The 18,045-nt window shown below is 41.9% G+C and overlaps 3 protein-coding genes across 3 annotated transcripts; 2 read left to right on the plus strand and 1 right to left on the minus strand.

Moving 5' to 3' along the window:
- The first annotated feature begins 6,717 nt into the window (after positions 1-6,717).
- Bcnep2 lies at positions 6,718-7,984 on the plus strand. The gene is made up of 3 exons (XM_001550999.2): positions 6,718-7,228; positions 7,288-7,398; positions 7,450-7,984. The coding sequence occupies exons 1-3, from the start codon at positions 6,987-6,989 to the stop codon at positions 7,829-7,831; spliced, it is 735 nt and encodes a 244-aa protein (XP_001551049.1). The 5' UTR covers positions 6,718-6,986; the 3' UTR covers positions 7,832-7,984.
- Positions 7,985-10,375: 2,391 nt separating this feature from the next.
- BCIN_02g07780 (hypothetical protein) lies at positions 10,376-12,746 on the minus strand. The gene is made up of 2 exons (XM_024691540.1): positions 11,560-12,746; positions 10,376-11,510 (listed from the first exon to the last, which is right to left on the minus strand). Exons 1-2 carry the CDS (start codon positions 12,352-12,354, stop codon positions 10,965-10,967), a joined length of 1,341 nt encoding a protein of 446 aa, XP_024547311.1. The 5' UTR covers positions 12,355-12,746; the 3' UTR covers positions 10,376-10,964.
- Positions 12,747-12,925: 179 nt separating this feature from the next.
- On the plus strand, positions 12,926-18,045 carry BCIN_02g07790 (hypothetical protein). The gene is made up of 2 exons (XM_024691541.1): positions 12,926-17,331; positions 17,406-18,045. The coding sequence occupies exons 1-2, from the start codon at positions 13,697-13,699 to the stop codon at positions 17,797-17,799; spliced, it is 4,029 nt and encodes a 1,342-aa protein (XP_024547312.1). The 5' UTR covers positions 12,926-13,696; the 3' UTR covers positions 17,800-18,045.

The following is an 18,045-nucleotide window of genomic DNA, read 5'->3' on the forward strand; positions in this document are numbered from 1 at the left end:
TTTAATTTTTTTTCGGTCTGGTGATTTATGAGGGATGAGAGAGAAAATGGATGGTGTGGTGGTAGATGGATAAATGATGAAGGATTTTGAATTGTGAGGAAAGAAGAGGCGTGGAATGGAGAGGAGAGAGGAGAAGAGAAGGAGATCATGATATCAAAGAAAAGAAAAGAAAAGAAGAAAAAAAAAAGTACTCATCACGAGAAATACATACTAATTACAAAGTATTCCGAGTTTCAAGATAAAAGTAAAAGTACCCCAAGTATACTAGATAAATAAGTATCTAGAGTCTGAAAATTTCACAGTACTATCTGTATCATAGTATGTATGACCTAGTGCTTTACAAACAGAGTGTACCTGTTTGTTTTTGCGATGACGATTGCGCTGAGGGAAGGAAAGGGAAGAGAGGATGTACATGTTTATTACTCATATATACAACAGATTGAAATTTTAATGAATTTTAATTGATTGATTGATTGATTGATTGATCGGCGTAGGATGGTTTTTGAGTGCATGAGGATATATATCGTGATTGAAGAGCGGGAAGACAAATACATTGGTATATGTAATATTCAATTCTATTCTCTTTTATTTACTGGAATCCTGGTTTATTTATTGATTGATTCGTCAATTCATTCCAATCTTCCTCTTGGTACAACTTGGATTACGTGTATTTTTGGGCTCTTGTTATGGTCTTGTTCATGTTCTTGAAAATTAGTATGTGTGTTATTATTTTGTCTGTTTTTGGAGATGTCGAGAGGGATGTAAAAGGATTGAGGTGTTATGTATATGAGTGTGTGTATATATAAAGAAAGAACTTTTCGAAAATTGGTAGTAGGCAGAGCTTTTGTTTGACGAGAATGAGAATTCTGAGATTGAAAACTTTGTATCCTCTCGATGTATATTCCAGGAGTAAAACTTATGGTGTGGTATTTAGAGAGGAAGTTAATGAGAGGCTTGTTATTGATTCTTCTTCTATAGAATAAATTTTATTAGGAAAGTGTGAGAGTTAATTAATGTTAATATGTGGGGATAATCGTTTTTTGTTTCGCTTGGATTGGGAGATTAAAAGGACAGAGGAGAAGAGAGAGGGAGAGAGAGGGAGAGAGAGGGAGAGAGAGGGAGAGAGGGAGAGAGAGGGAGAGAGAAAGAGAGTAGGAATTTCAATTATAGATGAACTAGCGGTGTGATGAATGATTAAGACGTGTGAAAAGAGTTGAGCTGTAAAAGGATGTGTTATTCTATATCATGCAGTTGCAATACATAGTTTCGGCGAATGATAATTATGATGAAGAATTTCTTTTGTCTTGATGTAGGATATTTACCTGTAAAGCCATTCGCACGAAAATAAATCAACAATAGTATGTTCTTGCTTGTTTCTTTCTGATATTCTTGGAACAAGAGAAAGAAAATTTATGAGTTTCTATACTCGCTTATTGTCATGGACAGAGATGTAGGTCAGAGTATATGATGCGATCTCGCAAAAGCAAAGAATAAGGATTTGAGAGTCCTACCATTAACAGCATGCCCGAATCCTCGTGAAGATACCACTTTCTCCCCAACTCTCACAATCCTCAGCCTAAATACCAATCGAGTTCATCCCCGGCGCACTCAATAACTCCCCTTGCACCCCCCTTCGCATACCCCAAAATCGCCTCATCACACCCCCATGATTCCGAAACTGAACCTGCGTCTGTTCGACATCATACGTGATAATTTAATCGATACCCTGCGTCGCCAGACAGAAATTTACATTGTAGATCCCGCTCCAGGACCTACACGTAGTAAACCGAATAACGGAAAGATAGAAGATATCGGTGTAGGCGCGGGGAGAACGGGCGCCGTGAGTGACGGAGGCGATTTGAGAGTGTATTTCGGAGATGTGTTGAAGTTAACGGGAGAAGATTCCTGGGAGATTTGGATCAAGACGTCGAGATTGGGGAAGAGAGGGGTAGAGTCATTGGTGATTTCTCATCTTCGTCGGAGGTGGCGAGTTCATTCATGGTGGAACCGAAAGAGAGACCCGTGAGAATGAGGCTGCGGAGGAAGAGATTTATGATTTCTGATGAAGTTTATTAGAGAAATATTGAGTTTTCCCCGTTCATTGTGTTAAAGACTAACTTAATGCTTGCACAAACATCATCAAAAAGTGGGGTTGACATTTTTATTCTCAATTGAGGAGAAAAATAGGATCACTATATAAATTTCCTCTTCTCTTCTCTTCAATTTCACTACTCAAGCTGTTCAATTAGTCCATCGTCATTCGAGATACACACTCTGTATAACGAGAAATAAGACGGAAGGTTTGATAAGTATTGTTTGAGGTAGGGAAATAGAGAGGTGGATAATGGAAGCGAGAGATGCGACATACTAATAAGTAGTACTGGTGGGGTAGTAGTAGTAGTAGTAGTAGTAGTAGTAGTAGTAGTACCCGACGGAACCAGTATCCTTGTATTACAATGGTACGAGTGACGATATGATGTCAAGGGCTGGAGATACGACGTTTATGGGAACGTAATTGATATTGGAAAGAACTGGTATGTATTTGATAGGATAGAGAGGCGCAAAGTAAGGGTTTTGAATTGATTGCTCGAGTGGAATTTTGAGTTTGAAGATCGAAAAATTTGATTTATCCAATAGGCTGTTGTGTAAATACATGACTTAAAATGGGATAATGGGTTTATGACTATATTTTGTGGGTTTTTATGGTGGGTTTAGTCTATAGTATGGGTAGGTTTCTAATAAGGTACCATGGTTTGGAATGCGGGGAGATAAATATAAATCTTTAAACCAAGTTTAAAATGTTTCTCTTCCTTGATCCCATATCTTGTGTTTTTGATGTGCTGGAGGCTACTAGCTTGCCTGTCCTCTATTTGATATTTTAGTGTTACACATTGAGCCTTCAATAGGTAAAGGTTAGAAACAGAGCATGAAGCTGAAAATTAGATAGAGGGCAAAGAGATGGGAGAAAGGAGTGAAGACAAATTAAGTACACTAAAACTCCAGTAGTCACTTGAGTAAAGTTCAATCCCGGCATACACTTTTACATCATTCACCTTTTTCCATTTTTTTTTCACATTTCTCATTCATTCTTTTATCAACAGTTCAAGATCTTCAGCATATGAAACAAGTGTCTGAGCTAGTTTATATACCCTTTAGAAACCCATCAATTGAATGCCTAGAATAGAACCAACAACAGCGATTTCAGAACCGATGAGCTTTTTACTAAGTATCTATTTCATATTCCAAAAACAAATCTATTTTTATCATCTCAGTAGTGATTATGACGTCTTCATAATAGGTGTGGTAAAATGTATTGTATTGGTTATCTTATTCTAGGTTTAGAGCTACGACAGCTATATGTAATATGCTTGTGTGCTAGCGCTATTGTACTAACGTGCATATATTCACTCGTACCGCAACAAAATCAGCATCCGGAATCTCCCTTTCCTCCGGATCTCGAACTGAAAAGAGAAAAGGATAGCTCTATCATAGAGAAATGAGCAATATTCTAGGAGAATTAAAATTGGTAAAGGACTCAAGAGAAGGCGGAAGATGAGGAGATCCTGAGTTTTGTATTTCCAAAAATCTGATGTTGATATCTTTTGAATACTTGAGGCTTGGAAGAATTTGAAACCCAAGTTCCACAAACTTGTGTAGAAAATAAACAGACAGTATTTCAGTTCAAAACTTGACTTGGTACTTAAACGATCTTTCCTATTTAAAATAGGAAAGAAATCTATTCCCCCCTTCATTTCCCTTTTCAAAAAACTGGTAGGAGAGAAGGAGCAAAATATCTCTAGTAGATAGCAAGGAGACATCGATTTCAGAATTAAAAAGGTTGAAAGAACGGACTTTGTGTTTGAAAAAGTTCTTCGAATTGTTTGAACATCGTAATTCACTTGAATTATTTGATAAGATGAAAGTAACGCTTCACGAAGAAACCAAGCGCTTAGAATGTTCGAACATTGAACTGATCGTTATGCGGCTAATCAAATTTACAAACTTCTCATCCATCCTTATCAATCCCAATTTTAGTTGCTTCGAACCAACAAAAACGAGATCACGCTTTCTGTTGAAAAGAGTTCTACCTTTTTCTTAAACTTATCATAAAATAGAGGCTTAATATTCCAGATTTACCATCAGTAATAGAGAGCATATGAGTGATTCCGCTATTATAGAACACCAGGTCCAACAATCTCAACGGGTGCCGGTCTGATGACATGCCACTACCCATATTTTCCAAGGATTTTTTTCGTTGCGTTGATAAAACATGACTGAGAAGTTTTGTTTCGTGGTTTGAGATTTCGTTTTCTTCAATGGGGCAATTGACTATGGCTGCATTGGACTTAAGTTTCAGTAGGGCTTCTGCTTATATACAAAATTGGCTTTTTATGCGCTAGTTGACTTGGTGGAGCTAGAAACCGGTATTAATCACGTCTAATGCTCTTGTAAATCTGCTACTACCAGGTGGAAATGACATGGGTTGTGGTTTTCGACAGTACTCACATCTTGGATCAATGAATATATAGGGATATCCAAAAGTTTCTTGATCTTTGAGAAGAGAATGACCAAGAAAGGGGGAGAGAGCTGAGTCCAGGCTATAGGATCTGTGTTGAACACGGTGAAGATAGAATCTTCGTGAATGCCTGCCAGAGCCAAGTTCTGATTTCAACAGAGTTTCTCCTTTGGAGCAGACTCTTCGAAAAAGTTTATGCGCAACAGTCAATTGATGGGAAAGCACCAAGAAAGTGATATGTTTCAATGGCTAGTCGCGGAATGTGGCTTTTAGCTATCGGGCAGTTTGAGACGTTGAAGATATACCAAAGAAAAGTTGACAGCCCCCTATTTCCTTTTCTAAAAATCGAGATAATTCTGGAACCACTCACAAGAAACTTGAAGTCTCGGGACTTCTCGAAATCTCAAATCAGTGTGCCTTGTTATAGGTGATTAAAATAATCGGAAATAGATGGTGACACCTTGATCATTGTATTTTTCAAGCTTTAGCATACTTGATTGTCGTCAATAGCATGTTATTATATGTTTGCTCTTTGATATGGGTCGAAGAGCATCCATCAATCTCGGTCTAATTTTCTTTTACGAGATTCCAAATAAGTCCGTGATTTGAATTGTTTCCGCAAATTGTCCTCTTCGCATTCCAATTTCTCGGGCGGAAGCAAACCCAACACCAGTCCGTCGGGATAACTGCAAAATCATCGTACCACTTCCTCGGAAGTTTTTTGACGGGGTCCATTATTATCTGCAGAATCTTCGCCATTAGGCAGGACTATGACAATCAATTAGACCGCCAGAGCAAGAAGATCATCGCTGGAACTATCAAAGACTAAACGTTTGTAGTTTGAAATACCAATGCGAAGGACTTTCAACGCGATTCCGGACCTCGGAAGTATTTGGAGTGTTGGATATGATTCAAAACATTCAGAAGCTTGAATATATCGAAATATCTCAACCCAGACTGCAGCTCAGACTATCGAATGTTATGACCATCATTGTGTCTGCAGGTGACGACATTTCGAGCTCTTACCTTGATCAACCCTTAATTTTGGGCTGCTGAGCTATTTGAGGCGCCAAAATTAATCTGATCGAGCAGCAATCACTGAAGTATTCGTATGACGAAAGAACCTAAGACGGGATGGAGACACTCGGGACTACTCAGGGCAGTAAAATCGCGCTAATCGCGTCTGACGTCTACAAATTTCAGATATCCATCTACCAGCCCACTCAGATGAGTTTTTCAGTGTATTTATTAAATTGGGCAACTTTAATTTGACATCCGAGAACGCCGAATCACGAAAGAAAGTTTTGTAGTAAATTAATGTATCAGAACAGATCCTGTAGCCGCATGGATTGGATGTAATGCTGTAATTTGAAAGGCTAAAGTGTCATTGACATCAGTTTGATCATATTGATTCAGCAAGTGATAATGGGAGAAGGATGGCAATCGACCTGGAAATGTAATACGAGAGATAGTTGTGATGAATTGGGTTGAAGTGAAGTGGAGAGAGTATACTATCACGTGATACAGAAACTAATTCCGTGCGTGACACTCCACTTTTGCAAGTCACTTCACATGCACGCAAACACACCTCAGACCACCGACACCAAGCATGACCCTCTAATTAGACTTTAATCGGTGTCAAGCTTAAACTTGTCACTTTACTCCATAAACAGCCGGTATACCGCTTCTTGCATATCCGTTCCTACAAGATTGACTTTCGAAAGGAACGACTTCATCCCCCAATCATTTCGTTTGAGAATGAGGGTGTGACCTACTGCAAGGGGCAAGCGATACGCAACCTTGTCGGTACTCACTACACCGTGGAAAGATGCAATCCACCAACTGGCTAAATCAGATATAAGCTTTTTCAATTCCATGCACAGAAGAGAACCCCCATTACCCCACCCTTCACACCAGCCACCGGGAGTGTGTCCTTATCCGGCAAAATCAAGGGTGATGATTGTCCAAGCCGATATATCACCTTCGCTTCTCCTTCCTATTACACTCAAGCTTTTTTAGGACCCGCTTGCAATCTATTGTCTCCGGAATATATTATCCACACGGTACTTCTACAACTTGAAGAACCACCACGTTTCTTCTCGGTCCTGCGTTTCCTCTTGTAGAATGTAGTAGGTAATTTATGGGATTACTTATCACGAGTGACCAATGCCAATCTTAAACGACCAATGGCAACGTGCCCAGAGAAGTTTTTCCGATTGGAGATATGCCCAAACGGGTGATTGTCATGAATATGGAATTCGCAGAGTCATGAACTTTGAATAGTGGGCAGTTGGGTCCGTCATATTAATTGGTCTCACCAAATCAGTCCAACGGATAGATATGTAAGCTCAGATATGTAGTTATAAAGATCCTACATGTCCTTCTCTGTTGGCTGTACAAGCACTTCATACACACATCTATTAATCGCTCTCTCCTCTTAGTTACAAGGAAAATCCAGACAAACTTCATCATGGTTGCCTTCTCAAAATCATTACAGCTTTCCCTTTCGGTCTTGGCATCTACAGTCATTGCCATCCCTACACCATCACAACTTGAGTCTCGGGCCGTTATCGATTCCGATGCCGTTGTAGGATTTGCCGAAACTGTTCCCAGTGGGACCGTAGGAACAGTTTATGAGGCATATAAACCATTCCTTAAAGTCGTAAATGGATGCGTACCATTCCCTGCCGTCGATGCATCGGGTAACACAGGGTATGTCCTTATATCTTTCTCTTCCACACGATTGCTATTGAGTCTCTAACATATTTTAGTGGTGGTTTGTCACCAACTGGCAGTAGCAATGGTGGTTGCAGCAGCAGTACCGGTCAAGTATATGTTCGAGGAGGACAAAGCGGATCAAACTACGCCATCATGTACTCCTGGTAAGTTCTCTCTAAACTTCTCCTTATAGATCCAACCTAACAAAATCTTAGGTACATGCCAAAGGACGAGCCCTCAACCGGTATTGGTCACCGTCACGATTGGGAAGGTGTAATTGTCTGGCTCTCCAGCGCCACCGCCACAACTGCCGACAACATCTTAGCCGTTTGTCCTTCCGCCCACGGAGGCTGGGATTGTTCCACGGATGGCTATTCCCTTTCTGGTACCAGCCCTCTTATCAAGTACGAAAGTATCTGGCCCGTCGATCACTCAATGGGTCTTACTAGTACTGTTGGTGGAAAACAACCTATGATTGCTTGGGAGTCTTTACCAACTGCTGCTCAAACTGCTCTTGAGAACACCGATTTCGGTGCTGCGAATGTTCCATTCATTCCGGCTGTTTTCACAGACAATCTTGCGAAGGCTACTTTCTAGACTTTGTGTCTTTATGTATGAATATAAGGGGCTATATTCTGGGAGTCTATTGGCTTTTGCCTGTGTAATGTTTGATATTTAGTATCTGTTGAAGGCGTGAGATATACTACACTCACGTCACTTCGATTTAATAAAAAGTTCTTTGTTTTACCAGAAATAATCATGGTCGCCTTGTGTGAGTATAGAGCTCAAAGTTGCAACTAATTCTTAGATTCTAAAAGGAATAAAGTCATGGTGGCATGTGATGGAACGGAACCCTGATTCCCAAATCATCATCCACCAAACGAATATACCTGAAACTCAAATCGCTCTTCCATATCCTAATCGGACATAACAGTCAACGCCCCCTGCTACCGCAATTCAGATCTGGGAATCGAAAATCTTTCCAGATTTCAATATTACCTAACTTATTCAGAACTGCAATATCTTAGCATTTTCTCAAGTGTCCGAACTTCTTCGCCTGTCACGTGAGTATCCCCTCATTCTAAAAGCGATACAAATATCTCACATCTTTTTTATGTTACAACTAATTTCCTATCGTCGATTTCATCCTCGCATGCATCAAACTGACTGAATCCGATGATTATCGCTGCATCGATAGCCTCATTTATACGGCAATCCAGATATTCAGATATCTTGCAACATCCAATATCCGCCAAATTCGCAGCTTCTACTCGATGGGAAGATTCTCCCTATATAACCATCTCCTGCCGCATTAATACATCCTATATTCTGCATGTTAGAAACCTACCCCTCGATACCAGTGATCTCGGGAATTGACTCCCTCCCGCCAAAAATACGCCACTACTTTAAACCTCAACCCCAATCACAATTCAGACATCCCCGTTCGAACCTCGCCTCCATGTCTCTCTTAGAAAGATTACAAATAAAGCACTTCGCACGTCGCACACCATACTTCATACCCTAAAATCTCATTCTAAATGTCGATTAACCTCTCACATCTACACACTCAGCTTACTTACCTCTGACGATGGCAACATGCGTCTAGCCCGACGGAAGGGCGATATGCATGAATGAAAGGAGAAGAGAGAATTAGAAAAACAAATATAAAAGAAAACATCAGATGAGAAAAAGAGTTAATCCAGATGGGAAACGTATAAGAAAGTAAATTGATACACTAATGCTGATACAAATCGGAAAAAATCTACTTTTTAATGACTGACAACTACCTGCAGTGTGGATTCTTTCCCAAACAAAACTATCTCATGAAACGATACATCGAGCCCATTGGAGAAAAAAGAAACAAGATATAATCATAGAGAGCAAACAAGAAGACGAATGCAGAACATGAATAAGAGAAAACAGGATTATCAGAAGGGAACTAAATCAAAACAAGAAATTCACATAGCAGAACACATCTCTCTTTTCCTCTCTCTATTTTGATAGCTATACAATTTTCCACCTCTCCCGTCAAGAAACAAAACCAGAAGCAAAAGTATTTCCAATCGACTCTCCTCCACGAAAAACAAGCCCATTACCCTTTATCCTCACACCACCCAATTTATCAACTCGTCCCTCCCTCCCCATCCCCCTCATAATTACCAAAACCCCTCCTATTAACCGAACTCCAGGGTGCCTCTCTTCCACTTTCAGAAGAAAATCCCCTCAACCTCTGTTCGCTCATCATCTCTTCTTTTTGTATGCTTTTAGGCAAGCCTTTCTGATCTTTACTAAATCTTATATCTCAGCCTAGTTTCTTTTCTGGGTGAATAGGTGATGAATTGTATAACAGGAAAAAGGAAAGGTGTTAGATTCTTGGAAGGAAGGAAGGAAAAGAAGAAGTATATACTCTGCCACATTACCATCCACAGCTATCGTGGACCAACATTCTGAATATATACTTCCTGGCATGTTTGAGAGGGCTTGATATCTTTTGATTCCTAGGTAGGAAAGGGGAGACAAAGTGCGGGTGTTGTATTGATGATCAAAACCAAATCTGTTTTCATGTGCTATGAGACACCAAATTTGGCAGGAAGATAATGTGTGGCCGGGCAAGAAAAAAGCAAAAAGAATAATTGGAGGCAGGTAGAGGAAAGTCGAAAGGAGAAATAATGATAGAGTGAAGAAGAAGGTCGGTAGAGAAGAGCTTAGGGAGAAATGCAAAGAAGAAGAAAGAGAATTGAAGATATAGATACTAAGTGGTAATTAAGAAAGAGGAAGTATAAACTTATACGGGGAAACAGAGAAGAAAGGTAAGAAAGAAATACAACGCCAGATACCTGTTTAAGTGAGATTCTCATGCCTCGTTGTCTTATTCTATTGATCTGACAACAGCAATTCACATACACATACATTTATCAAGTATGAGGAGTAACTAATGTGAGATACACCGACCGCAATGACAAAAAGGGAAATTTTTACCGCCAGCATTCATTCAAAAGTATCATCACAGATTGAAATTCAAATCGGCCACACCATTAAGTTCCTGTACTAATCCAATCAGTCCATGTCAGAAAAGAAGACAAAACATCATTCACAAATCACCATTCATGAGTAATGAGAGATTCGTATGCACACCCTCAATGTTATGTATAGTTAACTTCTCATTCTTTGGTTACCGCAATTTCGATAATAAGCAGCTGTTACACTATCAAGCGCGGTTGCAACACACACCGCATACGCTTACCACATACCTTCCCAATTAATCCTCCATTGTGCTTATTATTGGCAGTTTTTGGTGACCGCAGCCGCAGCCGCACATCACAAACCCTGCACATCTCGAGCCTATATCTGCAGTCTGACACATCGAACATGATTAATTATCGGAGCCGCGTACAACAGAATTAGTGCGCAGTAGTAGTTGATCATGATGATGGAACGCAATCGAAAAAGGAAAGAATGAACAGACTATTGTTTAACTTAGTGAGAGCCGCCGTAGATGCAGGCGGCTTTTTCTGGGATCGCGCACTGCGCTTCTGAATTTTGATTGACTCTACTGAGATCTGTAAAACAGATTAATGTGGACGAACCTATGCGACATTCAGTCCACCGGGTTCGCCCACCACAGTAATTCATGTTATTGGTGTGTAGTGGATGTAAACATAAAGCCCAAATAAAATGGTCTTGTATAGATGATTCGAATCAAATGATTGTCCAGTGTCTTATCGCAGACTCAGGACTTCCGCAATTTCATCGAATCTTCTTGGAAACGTACCTGCTTCTTAGCAGAATCTAGTGCCTTTGGGGATTCCTTGATCTTTTTATTTTCGACCGCCTGTACGTCATGTTCAAATCTCATGTGGGTATTTAAAATGTCTTCATCTCCATATGAGAGTCCGCAAGCATTGCACCTCAAACCAGTTGTATGGAAAGTGGTCAGATGGCGATAAAGATAGTCCCGACGAGCGTACTTTTTGGTGCAAATCGAACATCCGAATGGCTCTCCTTCTGTTTTATGTACACATCTCATATGTCGCTCCAAATGGCTATTCAAACCAAAGTTTTGATAACAAACTGAACAAGTATGTTTATCAGATGGTTCTCCTCCAACATTATTTTTGTCGCCGGAATTGGAAACAGGTTGCAAAGAATGGATACTTTTGGGTTTGGAGTGTTCGGAGGTGCGTGGAGAGTTTGACGACAGCAACTTTAATGGTTGAATCGCATCTTTGTTTTCGCTCAATGGTACATTCTTCTTTGGATGCTTAGGAATGACATACTATCTCTGTTAGTATATACAGCTGCCTTTCATTCAAGGAACTACTTACATATGGTTTTGCTTTCTTCTGTGACTGCGCATCTGCAGGCTCCTCCCGCTTACGCTTTTCGCTGACGACTGATCTATCTAAAGAGGTAGAGGTTTGAAGTAGTGATGGAAGTTTTCTACTAGGCTCCACAACAGCAAGTACGGCTGGTGGTGATTTTAGATCATCTCTGGCGGACTTGGCGATGATTGGCGCTTGTTCGTCTTTTTCACCATTCAACACAATTGGCAACAACGGATTCTCCAAGGCTTTCTTGATGGGTGTAATGTTTTGTGGGGATTGCTCGATTTTCGAGTTTGAGCTTCTGCGGAGTAATGGACGTGGATTGTCGATAGTACTTTCATCACTAGTAGCCGCAAGCAAAGATTCAACCACTGCCCTAGCATCGGGGTACTCAACGCACAAACGCAAAACTATCTCACCAAGCTGGTTGCCACTAGATGATGTGATAGCATCTGCTAGGGGGCGAAAGAATCGTCGCTTGTCGGAGTCAATTGATATGAGTATAGTAGATGATTGTGAAAGCTTGTCCTTTCTCAAAGGTTTTTGATTGGTCAAAGATCGACTTTGTGATTCAGTATCGAATCCAAATGGTTCTTGAGGCGAGACTGCATTGGCGGGGAGCTCAGCATCCGAATCAAGATTGGTGTCTGATTCATATTCGCCATCATGGCCTTTCTTGGTTTTGATATATTTTGCATCCCAAGCTTGCGGTACCGTAGGTCTGGCTGCTTCTAGAGCTTTGAGTTTCTCAGCCTTCTTCTGTTGTAATAGAAATTTGATATCAAGGTCAGCCATTGTGGCGCAATATAGATCTTTAATTTCCACCGGATTTGACAAGTCGAAAGATCGGCAACAGAATGTGATGTATCAGATAACAAATTCGAAGTCGAAGGATGATTATGTGCATGAGTTAAGGCCTTATACAGAAGGACGAAGGACGACAACAGGACGATTCGTAGATAATCTGGTGCTTCTTCACTCGTTCAAATTGTTGAACAAATTGGACAAAAGAGTGGTTGAAAGAAGATGCTGTACATGATAAGACTTTTGGACCAAATCGAATTGAATTGAATGAATGAAGAATCATAGAAGATGGCGAATTCAGATACCTAGTGAGCAGGAAAAGAAACCAACACAAACCAACACGTTGGTTGTCTTTCTTATCTCCTTGAAACCTTGATGATAACAAAAGAAATTATCTCATGCAGGTGAGATGGATTTTTGTCGCACTCACGTGTAAAATTAGACGCGATCTCAACTGTCAAACACGCGGTCACGAGATCTTCGGCCGGATGATAATCAGCTCCGATCATTGATCATTGATGATTGTTATGAATTAAGTTGGTCGTTTGTTCAAGTGTATTCTGGGAAATTTTGTGAATTGATTGCTTGATTCATTTTTTACCATAGAATTGAACATCCAGATGTCTTGAGGTCTTTTTCCACTGATACTTCCACTGATGCTTGGAGGAAACGGATACTCGATAGTTGTGCGAGTTCCTTCATCTGTTCACCTCTTCATCTGTTCATCCTGAGAATGTCTATTATTATATTGGATGCCACAATCTGCATACATAGTTTGATCCTAGGATATCTTCTTGGCGCATGTCATGGCAATGATGGGCCGAAAGTTGTGTTGCGGGCAAAGAAATCTTATCTTCCTGCCCTTACATACATTCGGATGTTCCATGAATCATTTTATTGGTGGCGTGATGGAGAAAAACAAATCTTCTGCTCAAATCGTTCTTTTGAGACCTGCCTATATACTGTGCTGTATGTCTTACTATCAAGTCCTGTGTTCTTTCCTCAAAAGTCCGCATCACGCTATTTTCGTTTGCGCATTCTTTTCATGGTTGACAGTTCTCAGCCATATTTTTTCCAAGCTGGTCTGAATCAACTTCATTTGCTCGTATCATTTTCAAGAGACATATGGGGGGTTTTCCACCCCTTGGTGGCTTCAAGAATTTGCCTGAGCGTTCAATTATTTAGTATTTCAATAATCTCTACCTTACTCCATTTCTTACTTGTCCTTCATTCTCATCATTCATCGTCCTTCTTTTTGTATTTAAACCCTCCATCGTTCTGGAGGTTCGTCAACGCCATCCTTTAAGCATCAATCGTTTTGCTCAAAGCAATCATGGCACCACATTCGTTAAGAGATTCCTTATTCTTTGCTGCCACCTTTGGTGTTGCAAGTGCAAGCATCAAATTAGAGGGTCGTCATCCCCAACACTTGGATCTCGCACCCCGTCAGGCAAATTGTCCGGCTCCAGTGACAGTCACTGTTTATCCAAGTGCTTGCTCAGCTGCGCCATCTTCTACTGTTCCAACATCTTCGGCTTTCCCTTCATCAAGTGCGGGACCTGAATCGATAACCACTACCGTACCAATCGTCTCTAGCCAATTGACTTCCAATCCTGCTGCGACTAGCAGTGCCTCAGAGACAACTTCTTCCGGTAGTAATCTTCCAGAATCTACTTCGATTCCCGGCAGTTCAGGAAGCCCCTCTTCATCAATTGGTCCTGTATCGTCACAGGGAAGTGTGCTTCCAACTCTTCCAAGCTCCGCAGTTGTATCAAGTCTCTCATCGATACTTCCTTCTTCGGTGCTCCCCACTTTCAGTATTTCGGAATCGCAATCATCTTCAGTATACATTTCTGTTAGCAGTACTTTGTCTTCCGTTGCTATTCCTTCCAGCAGTAATGTTCTTTCTACTGCCCCAGGATCGACCTCGGCAGCTGCTAGCACGTCAATTCCTGTCATTAGTAGCTCATCTGGGTTATTCAGCTCGTCAGCCGTGATTAGCTCAAGTACCCCTATCTCATCTGAAATTGTAGCGACTTCATCAATTGTCCTATCTTCAATTGTGGCTACTTCCGATATACCGGTCCAATCGTCAACCGCAATATCAACCGGATCGACCGTTGCAAGCTCTAGCGTTCTTGAGACATCTTCGTTCCCAGGTAGCACTGCTTCACTTTCTACCTTGGTCCCAACGATTGAATCCTCTTCATCTGTAGCAGCCAGCTCTTCCATGCAAGTAATTTCCAGCTCGGCTATCGCTTCGCAAAGCTCAGCTGTCGAAACCGTTGCATCAAGTCTCTCGTCTGGAGTTGCCAGTTCTTCGATTCCGTTGGTATCATCTTCGGCTGTATCTCAATCAGCCTCAAATTCTGGAAGTTCTGTTGATTCTGCATCTGCCACGTACTCGGCATCTGCTTCCAGTAGCTTAACTTCTTCCGAATCGGTAATTACTTCGAATACCTTGGTCACGTCCGAATCTGCTCAGGCATCTGCAACTTCTACCCCTCCAGTCATTTCCACTTCTGCCATAGAATCTAGCATTGTTTCCAGTTTCTCTTCCGGAGTTGCTAGCTCATCGATTGGACTAGAATCTAGCTCAAGCGTCCCCGTCGTCTCAAGTTCAACCTTGTCCGAATCAGCATCGGCGTCGGCTAGCTCGGCTGTATCCGAAGGATCTTCATTCTTATCTTCGGCCACTAGCTCTGCTTTCGAAAGTGGCACTTCCTCGGTCTCATCTTACATTGCTATAAGCTCCACGATCCCAGAATCCGTATCTTCGTTAGAGTCTAGCGCACAGCCAACGGTAACTTTGAGTTCGCTTCCAATAACTTCCGTTTTGAGCTCTGAGTCTACTTTAACACCTAGTAATCCAATCAGTTCATTTGTTCCAACCTCCACCGTTGCTGTATCTAGCAGTGCTGCTTCCTCGTCGGCTGCAATTAGCTCGAGTGCCATTGTATCCTCAACCCCTGCAGCTAGCTCCAGTGCTACCACTACCGGAACAACGATTACTGGACCAACTCAAGTTCCATCCATCGTTACTGCTGCTGGTGTATACGAGGAGATAGGATGTTTCTTAGACTCCACCTTCGATGGTTTCCCATTGACTCCACCTCCCATGCCTGTTAACAACAATAGTTCTCCGACTGTCACTGATACACCAGCTAGCTGTGCATTGTTCTGTTCCACTGCGAACAATGGTGGTCCATTCACATACATGGGAATAGAACCAGGTCATTGTTATTGCTCAAATGGATTCAATCTCGGTCAACCAGAAGGTATTTGCAACTTCCCATGTCCAGGTGATCCATCGCAATCTTGTGGAGGAAATTCACCAGCTAGAAGATTCGCAAGACGTAATGGTCCACCTTCAATTGTCGCTTACCAGCTTATCCCTGCCGCTGTGTCATCTTCTGCTATCAGCTCATCTTCTGCTACCTCCTCATTGGTTCAATCTTCCCGAAGTATCATCTCTTCTGCTGCTTCTAGCACAGTTCCTCAGTCTGCATCGGCTAGTCTCACTTCTTCGGCTGTTTCTTCTTCGATTGTCTCGAGTCAATCCTCTGCCGTTCCTTCCTCCGATGTATCTAGCATTGTCTCATCCATCGTCCCAAGCCAATCTGCTTCGGCTTCGGCTTCAGCCTCGGTATCTGCTAGCACAAGCTTTTCTGAAGTTTCGTCCAGTGTTTTGCAATCTTCATCCTTGGTAACTCAATCTGCTTCCGCCTCGTCATCTGCTAGCGGAAGCTCTTCTGAAATTTCATCCAGCATTTTACAATCTTCTTCCGTGGCATCTCAATCTGCAATACTGAGCACTAGTATCCTTCTCTCCTCGGAAATTCCAGTAACAACTTCAAATGCCGGATCCTCAAGCGTGCTATCTTCAAATATCGCGTCTTCGATTATAGCATCATCAACCGGTGTAGCCTCATCAAGTGGAGCCGCTAGCACTTCTACATTTGTTGAAACTTCCTCGGCCATTCCAATCAGTTCTTCTGCCGTTTCTTCGATAGTTCTATCGAGTCAAAGTACTATTGAGCCAACGACTTCAGCTGCTCCTTCCAGTGCTATCCCAACCACTTCTGCATCCTCTTCTGTTGAGCTCAGTTCTATTCAATCTTCGGCCTCTTCCAGTGGTGTGCCGACCACTATTGAGCTATCGGTCTCATCTAGTGCCATATCCACATCTGAGCCAGTTTTCACCAGTGCTGTACCTTCCAGTAGTGTAGGATCTTCAATCTTATCCAGTGAGATTATTAGCTCGTCAGCACTTCCTTCCAGCATTGTTGGACCATCCACTAGCCAAGCTACTGATTCTGCATCAAGCACGACTGAACAATCATCAGTTGCGTCTTCCGTACTTCCAGAATCTAGCACTGTTTCCAACAGTGCTCAACCAACCACCACCTTGGCTTCCACGACCTCCGAATCTTCCTTGGTCGTCAGCTCAGAATCTAGCACCATCCTAAGTACCGTGCTACCCACTACTTCAGCTGCCTCTACCATCGAATCTTCTTTGGTCCTCAGCTCAGAGTCTAGCACCATTCCAAGTACTGTGATTCCTACTACTTCAGCTGTTTCTGTTACCTCTGAATCCTCCTCGATCATTAGTACAGAATCTAGCACCATCCCAAGTACTGTACTACCCACCACTTCAACTGCATCCACCACCGAAATCCAAAGCTCATCCACCACCTCTGAGCTTCCCAGCAGTACATTATTCTCCTCGGCTGAATCTTCCTCAACCCTACCAACCTCCTCTGCTGCCCCATCTTCATTCTCCACCCGTACTTCCTCAAGTTCGAGTTCGAGCACCACTTCCACTTGTCCAGCAGCAACTATCACAAATGGTGGATTTGAATCCGGATCTTTATCTCCATGGGCACCAAGAAGTGATGGTATTGCCAATGCCAAGAGTAATGTTGTTATCAACAACCCTGCCGTTGCTCACACTGGTAACTCTTACCTGTAAGTATTTCCTTCCTCTTTCTTATCTTCATTCATCCCTTCCAAGAAACCCCAAACTAACACCCATCCCCTAGTCAAATAACCATGACTCAAGACTTCTTGTCCCTTATCCAACAAACCACAACCATTTGCCCCACCACCAAGTCCCTCACAGTCACAGCCTGGGGTCAAGCCGCCAAGTCCCGTGACTGCTGGCTCCAAATCTGTGTTAACAAAGACACTTATTGTTCCGTTCCCACCCCTCTCAAGAAGGGTAAATGGAAGAAGAACACACTCGTCTACAAACCCAAGAAGAACTTGGTTGGAAAGACAGATGCCAAGGTACAGATTTACACCGAGTGTAGAGGAGAGAGCGACGGTATGGTATTAGTTGACGACGTGGTTATCACCAAGACGAAGTTGAGCAGTAGAGAAATGACCCCGCAGTTGGCGCCAAGAATGGGGACGTTGAGAACAATTGGGGCTTAGAATTTTCTTTTCATTCGTTGAGAGGAAGTACTTCTGCAATTTAAGCGTGTACGCTAGTGTTGTTGGCGAAGGGGAATCTCGATAATGTGGGTGAATGGGGAGGATTAGATGCGATTCTTTTTTTGTTCTTCCAAGTTTTTTTTTAGATCTTGATTTTGGATTGAAGTTCTTTTCTTAGGAGAAACTAGGGTTAAGATAAGATAAGGATATGAGAAGCAATGTATGAGGAAAATATACGACGGATCA

This window comes from Botrytis cinerea, chromosome 2, assembly GCF_000143535.2.
Source record: "Botrytis cinerea B05.10 chromosome 2, complete sequence".
NCBI classification, from domain to species: domain Eukaryota; kingdom Fungi; phylum Ascomycota; class Leotiomycetes; order Helotiales; family Sclerotiniaceae; genus Botrytis; species Botrytis cinerea.

Excerpts from the sequence above, each read along its gene's own strand:
- BCIN_02g07790 (XM_024691541.1), top strand. The coding sequence starts at position 13,697 with ATGGCACCACATTCGTTAAGAGATTCCTTATTCTTTGCTGCCACCTTT. Across the intron at positions 17,332-17,405 it reads CACACTGGTAACTCTTACCT|TCAAATAACCATGACTCAAG; the intron begins GTAAGTATTTCC and ends CCCATCCCCTAG.
- Bcnep2 (XM_001550999.2), top strand. The coding sequence starts at position 6,987 with ATGGTTGCCTTCTCAAAATCATTACAGCTTTCCCTTTCGGTCTTGGCA. Across the intron at positions 7,229-7,287 it reads GATGCATCGGGTAACACAGG|TGGTGGTTTGTCACCAACTG; the intron begins GTATGTCCTTAT and ends AACATATTTTAG. Across the intron at positions 7,399-7,449 it reads TACGCCATCATGTACTCCTG|GTACATGCCAAAGGACGAGC; the intron begins GTAAGTTCTCTC and ends ACAAAATCTTAG.
- BCIN_02g07780 (XM_024691540.1), bottom strand. The coding sequence starts at position 12,354 with ATGGCTGACCTTGATATCAAATTTCTATTACAACAGAAGAAGGCTGAG. Across the intron at positions 11,511-11,559 it reads AGAAGAAAGCAAAACCATAT|TATGTCATTCCTAAGCATCC; the intron begins GTAAGTAGTTCC and ends TAACAGAGATAG.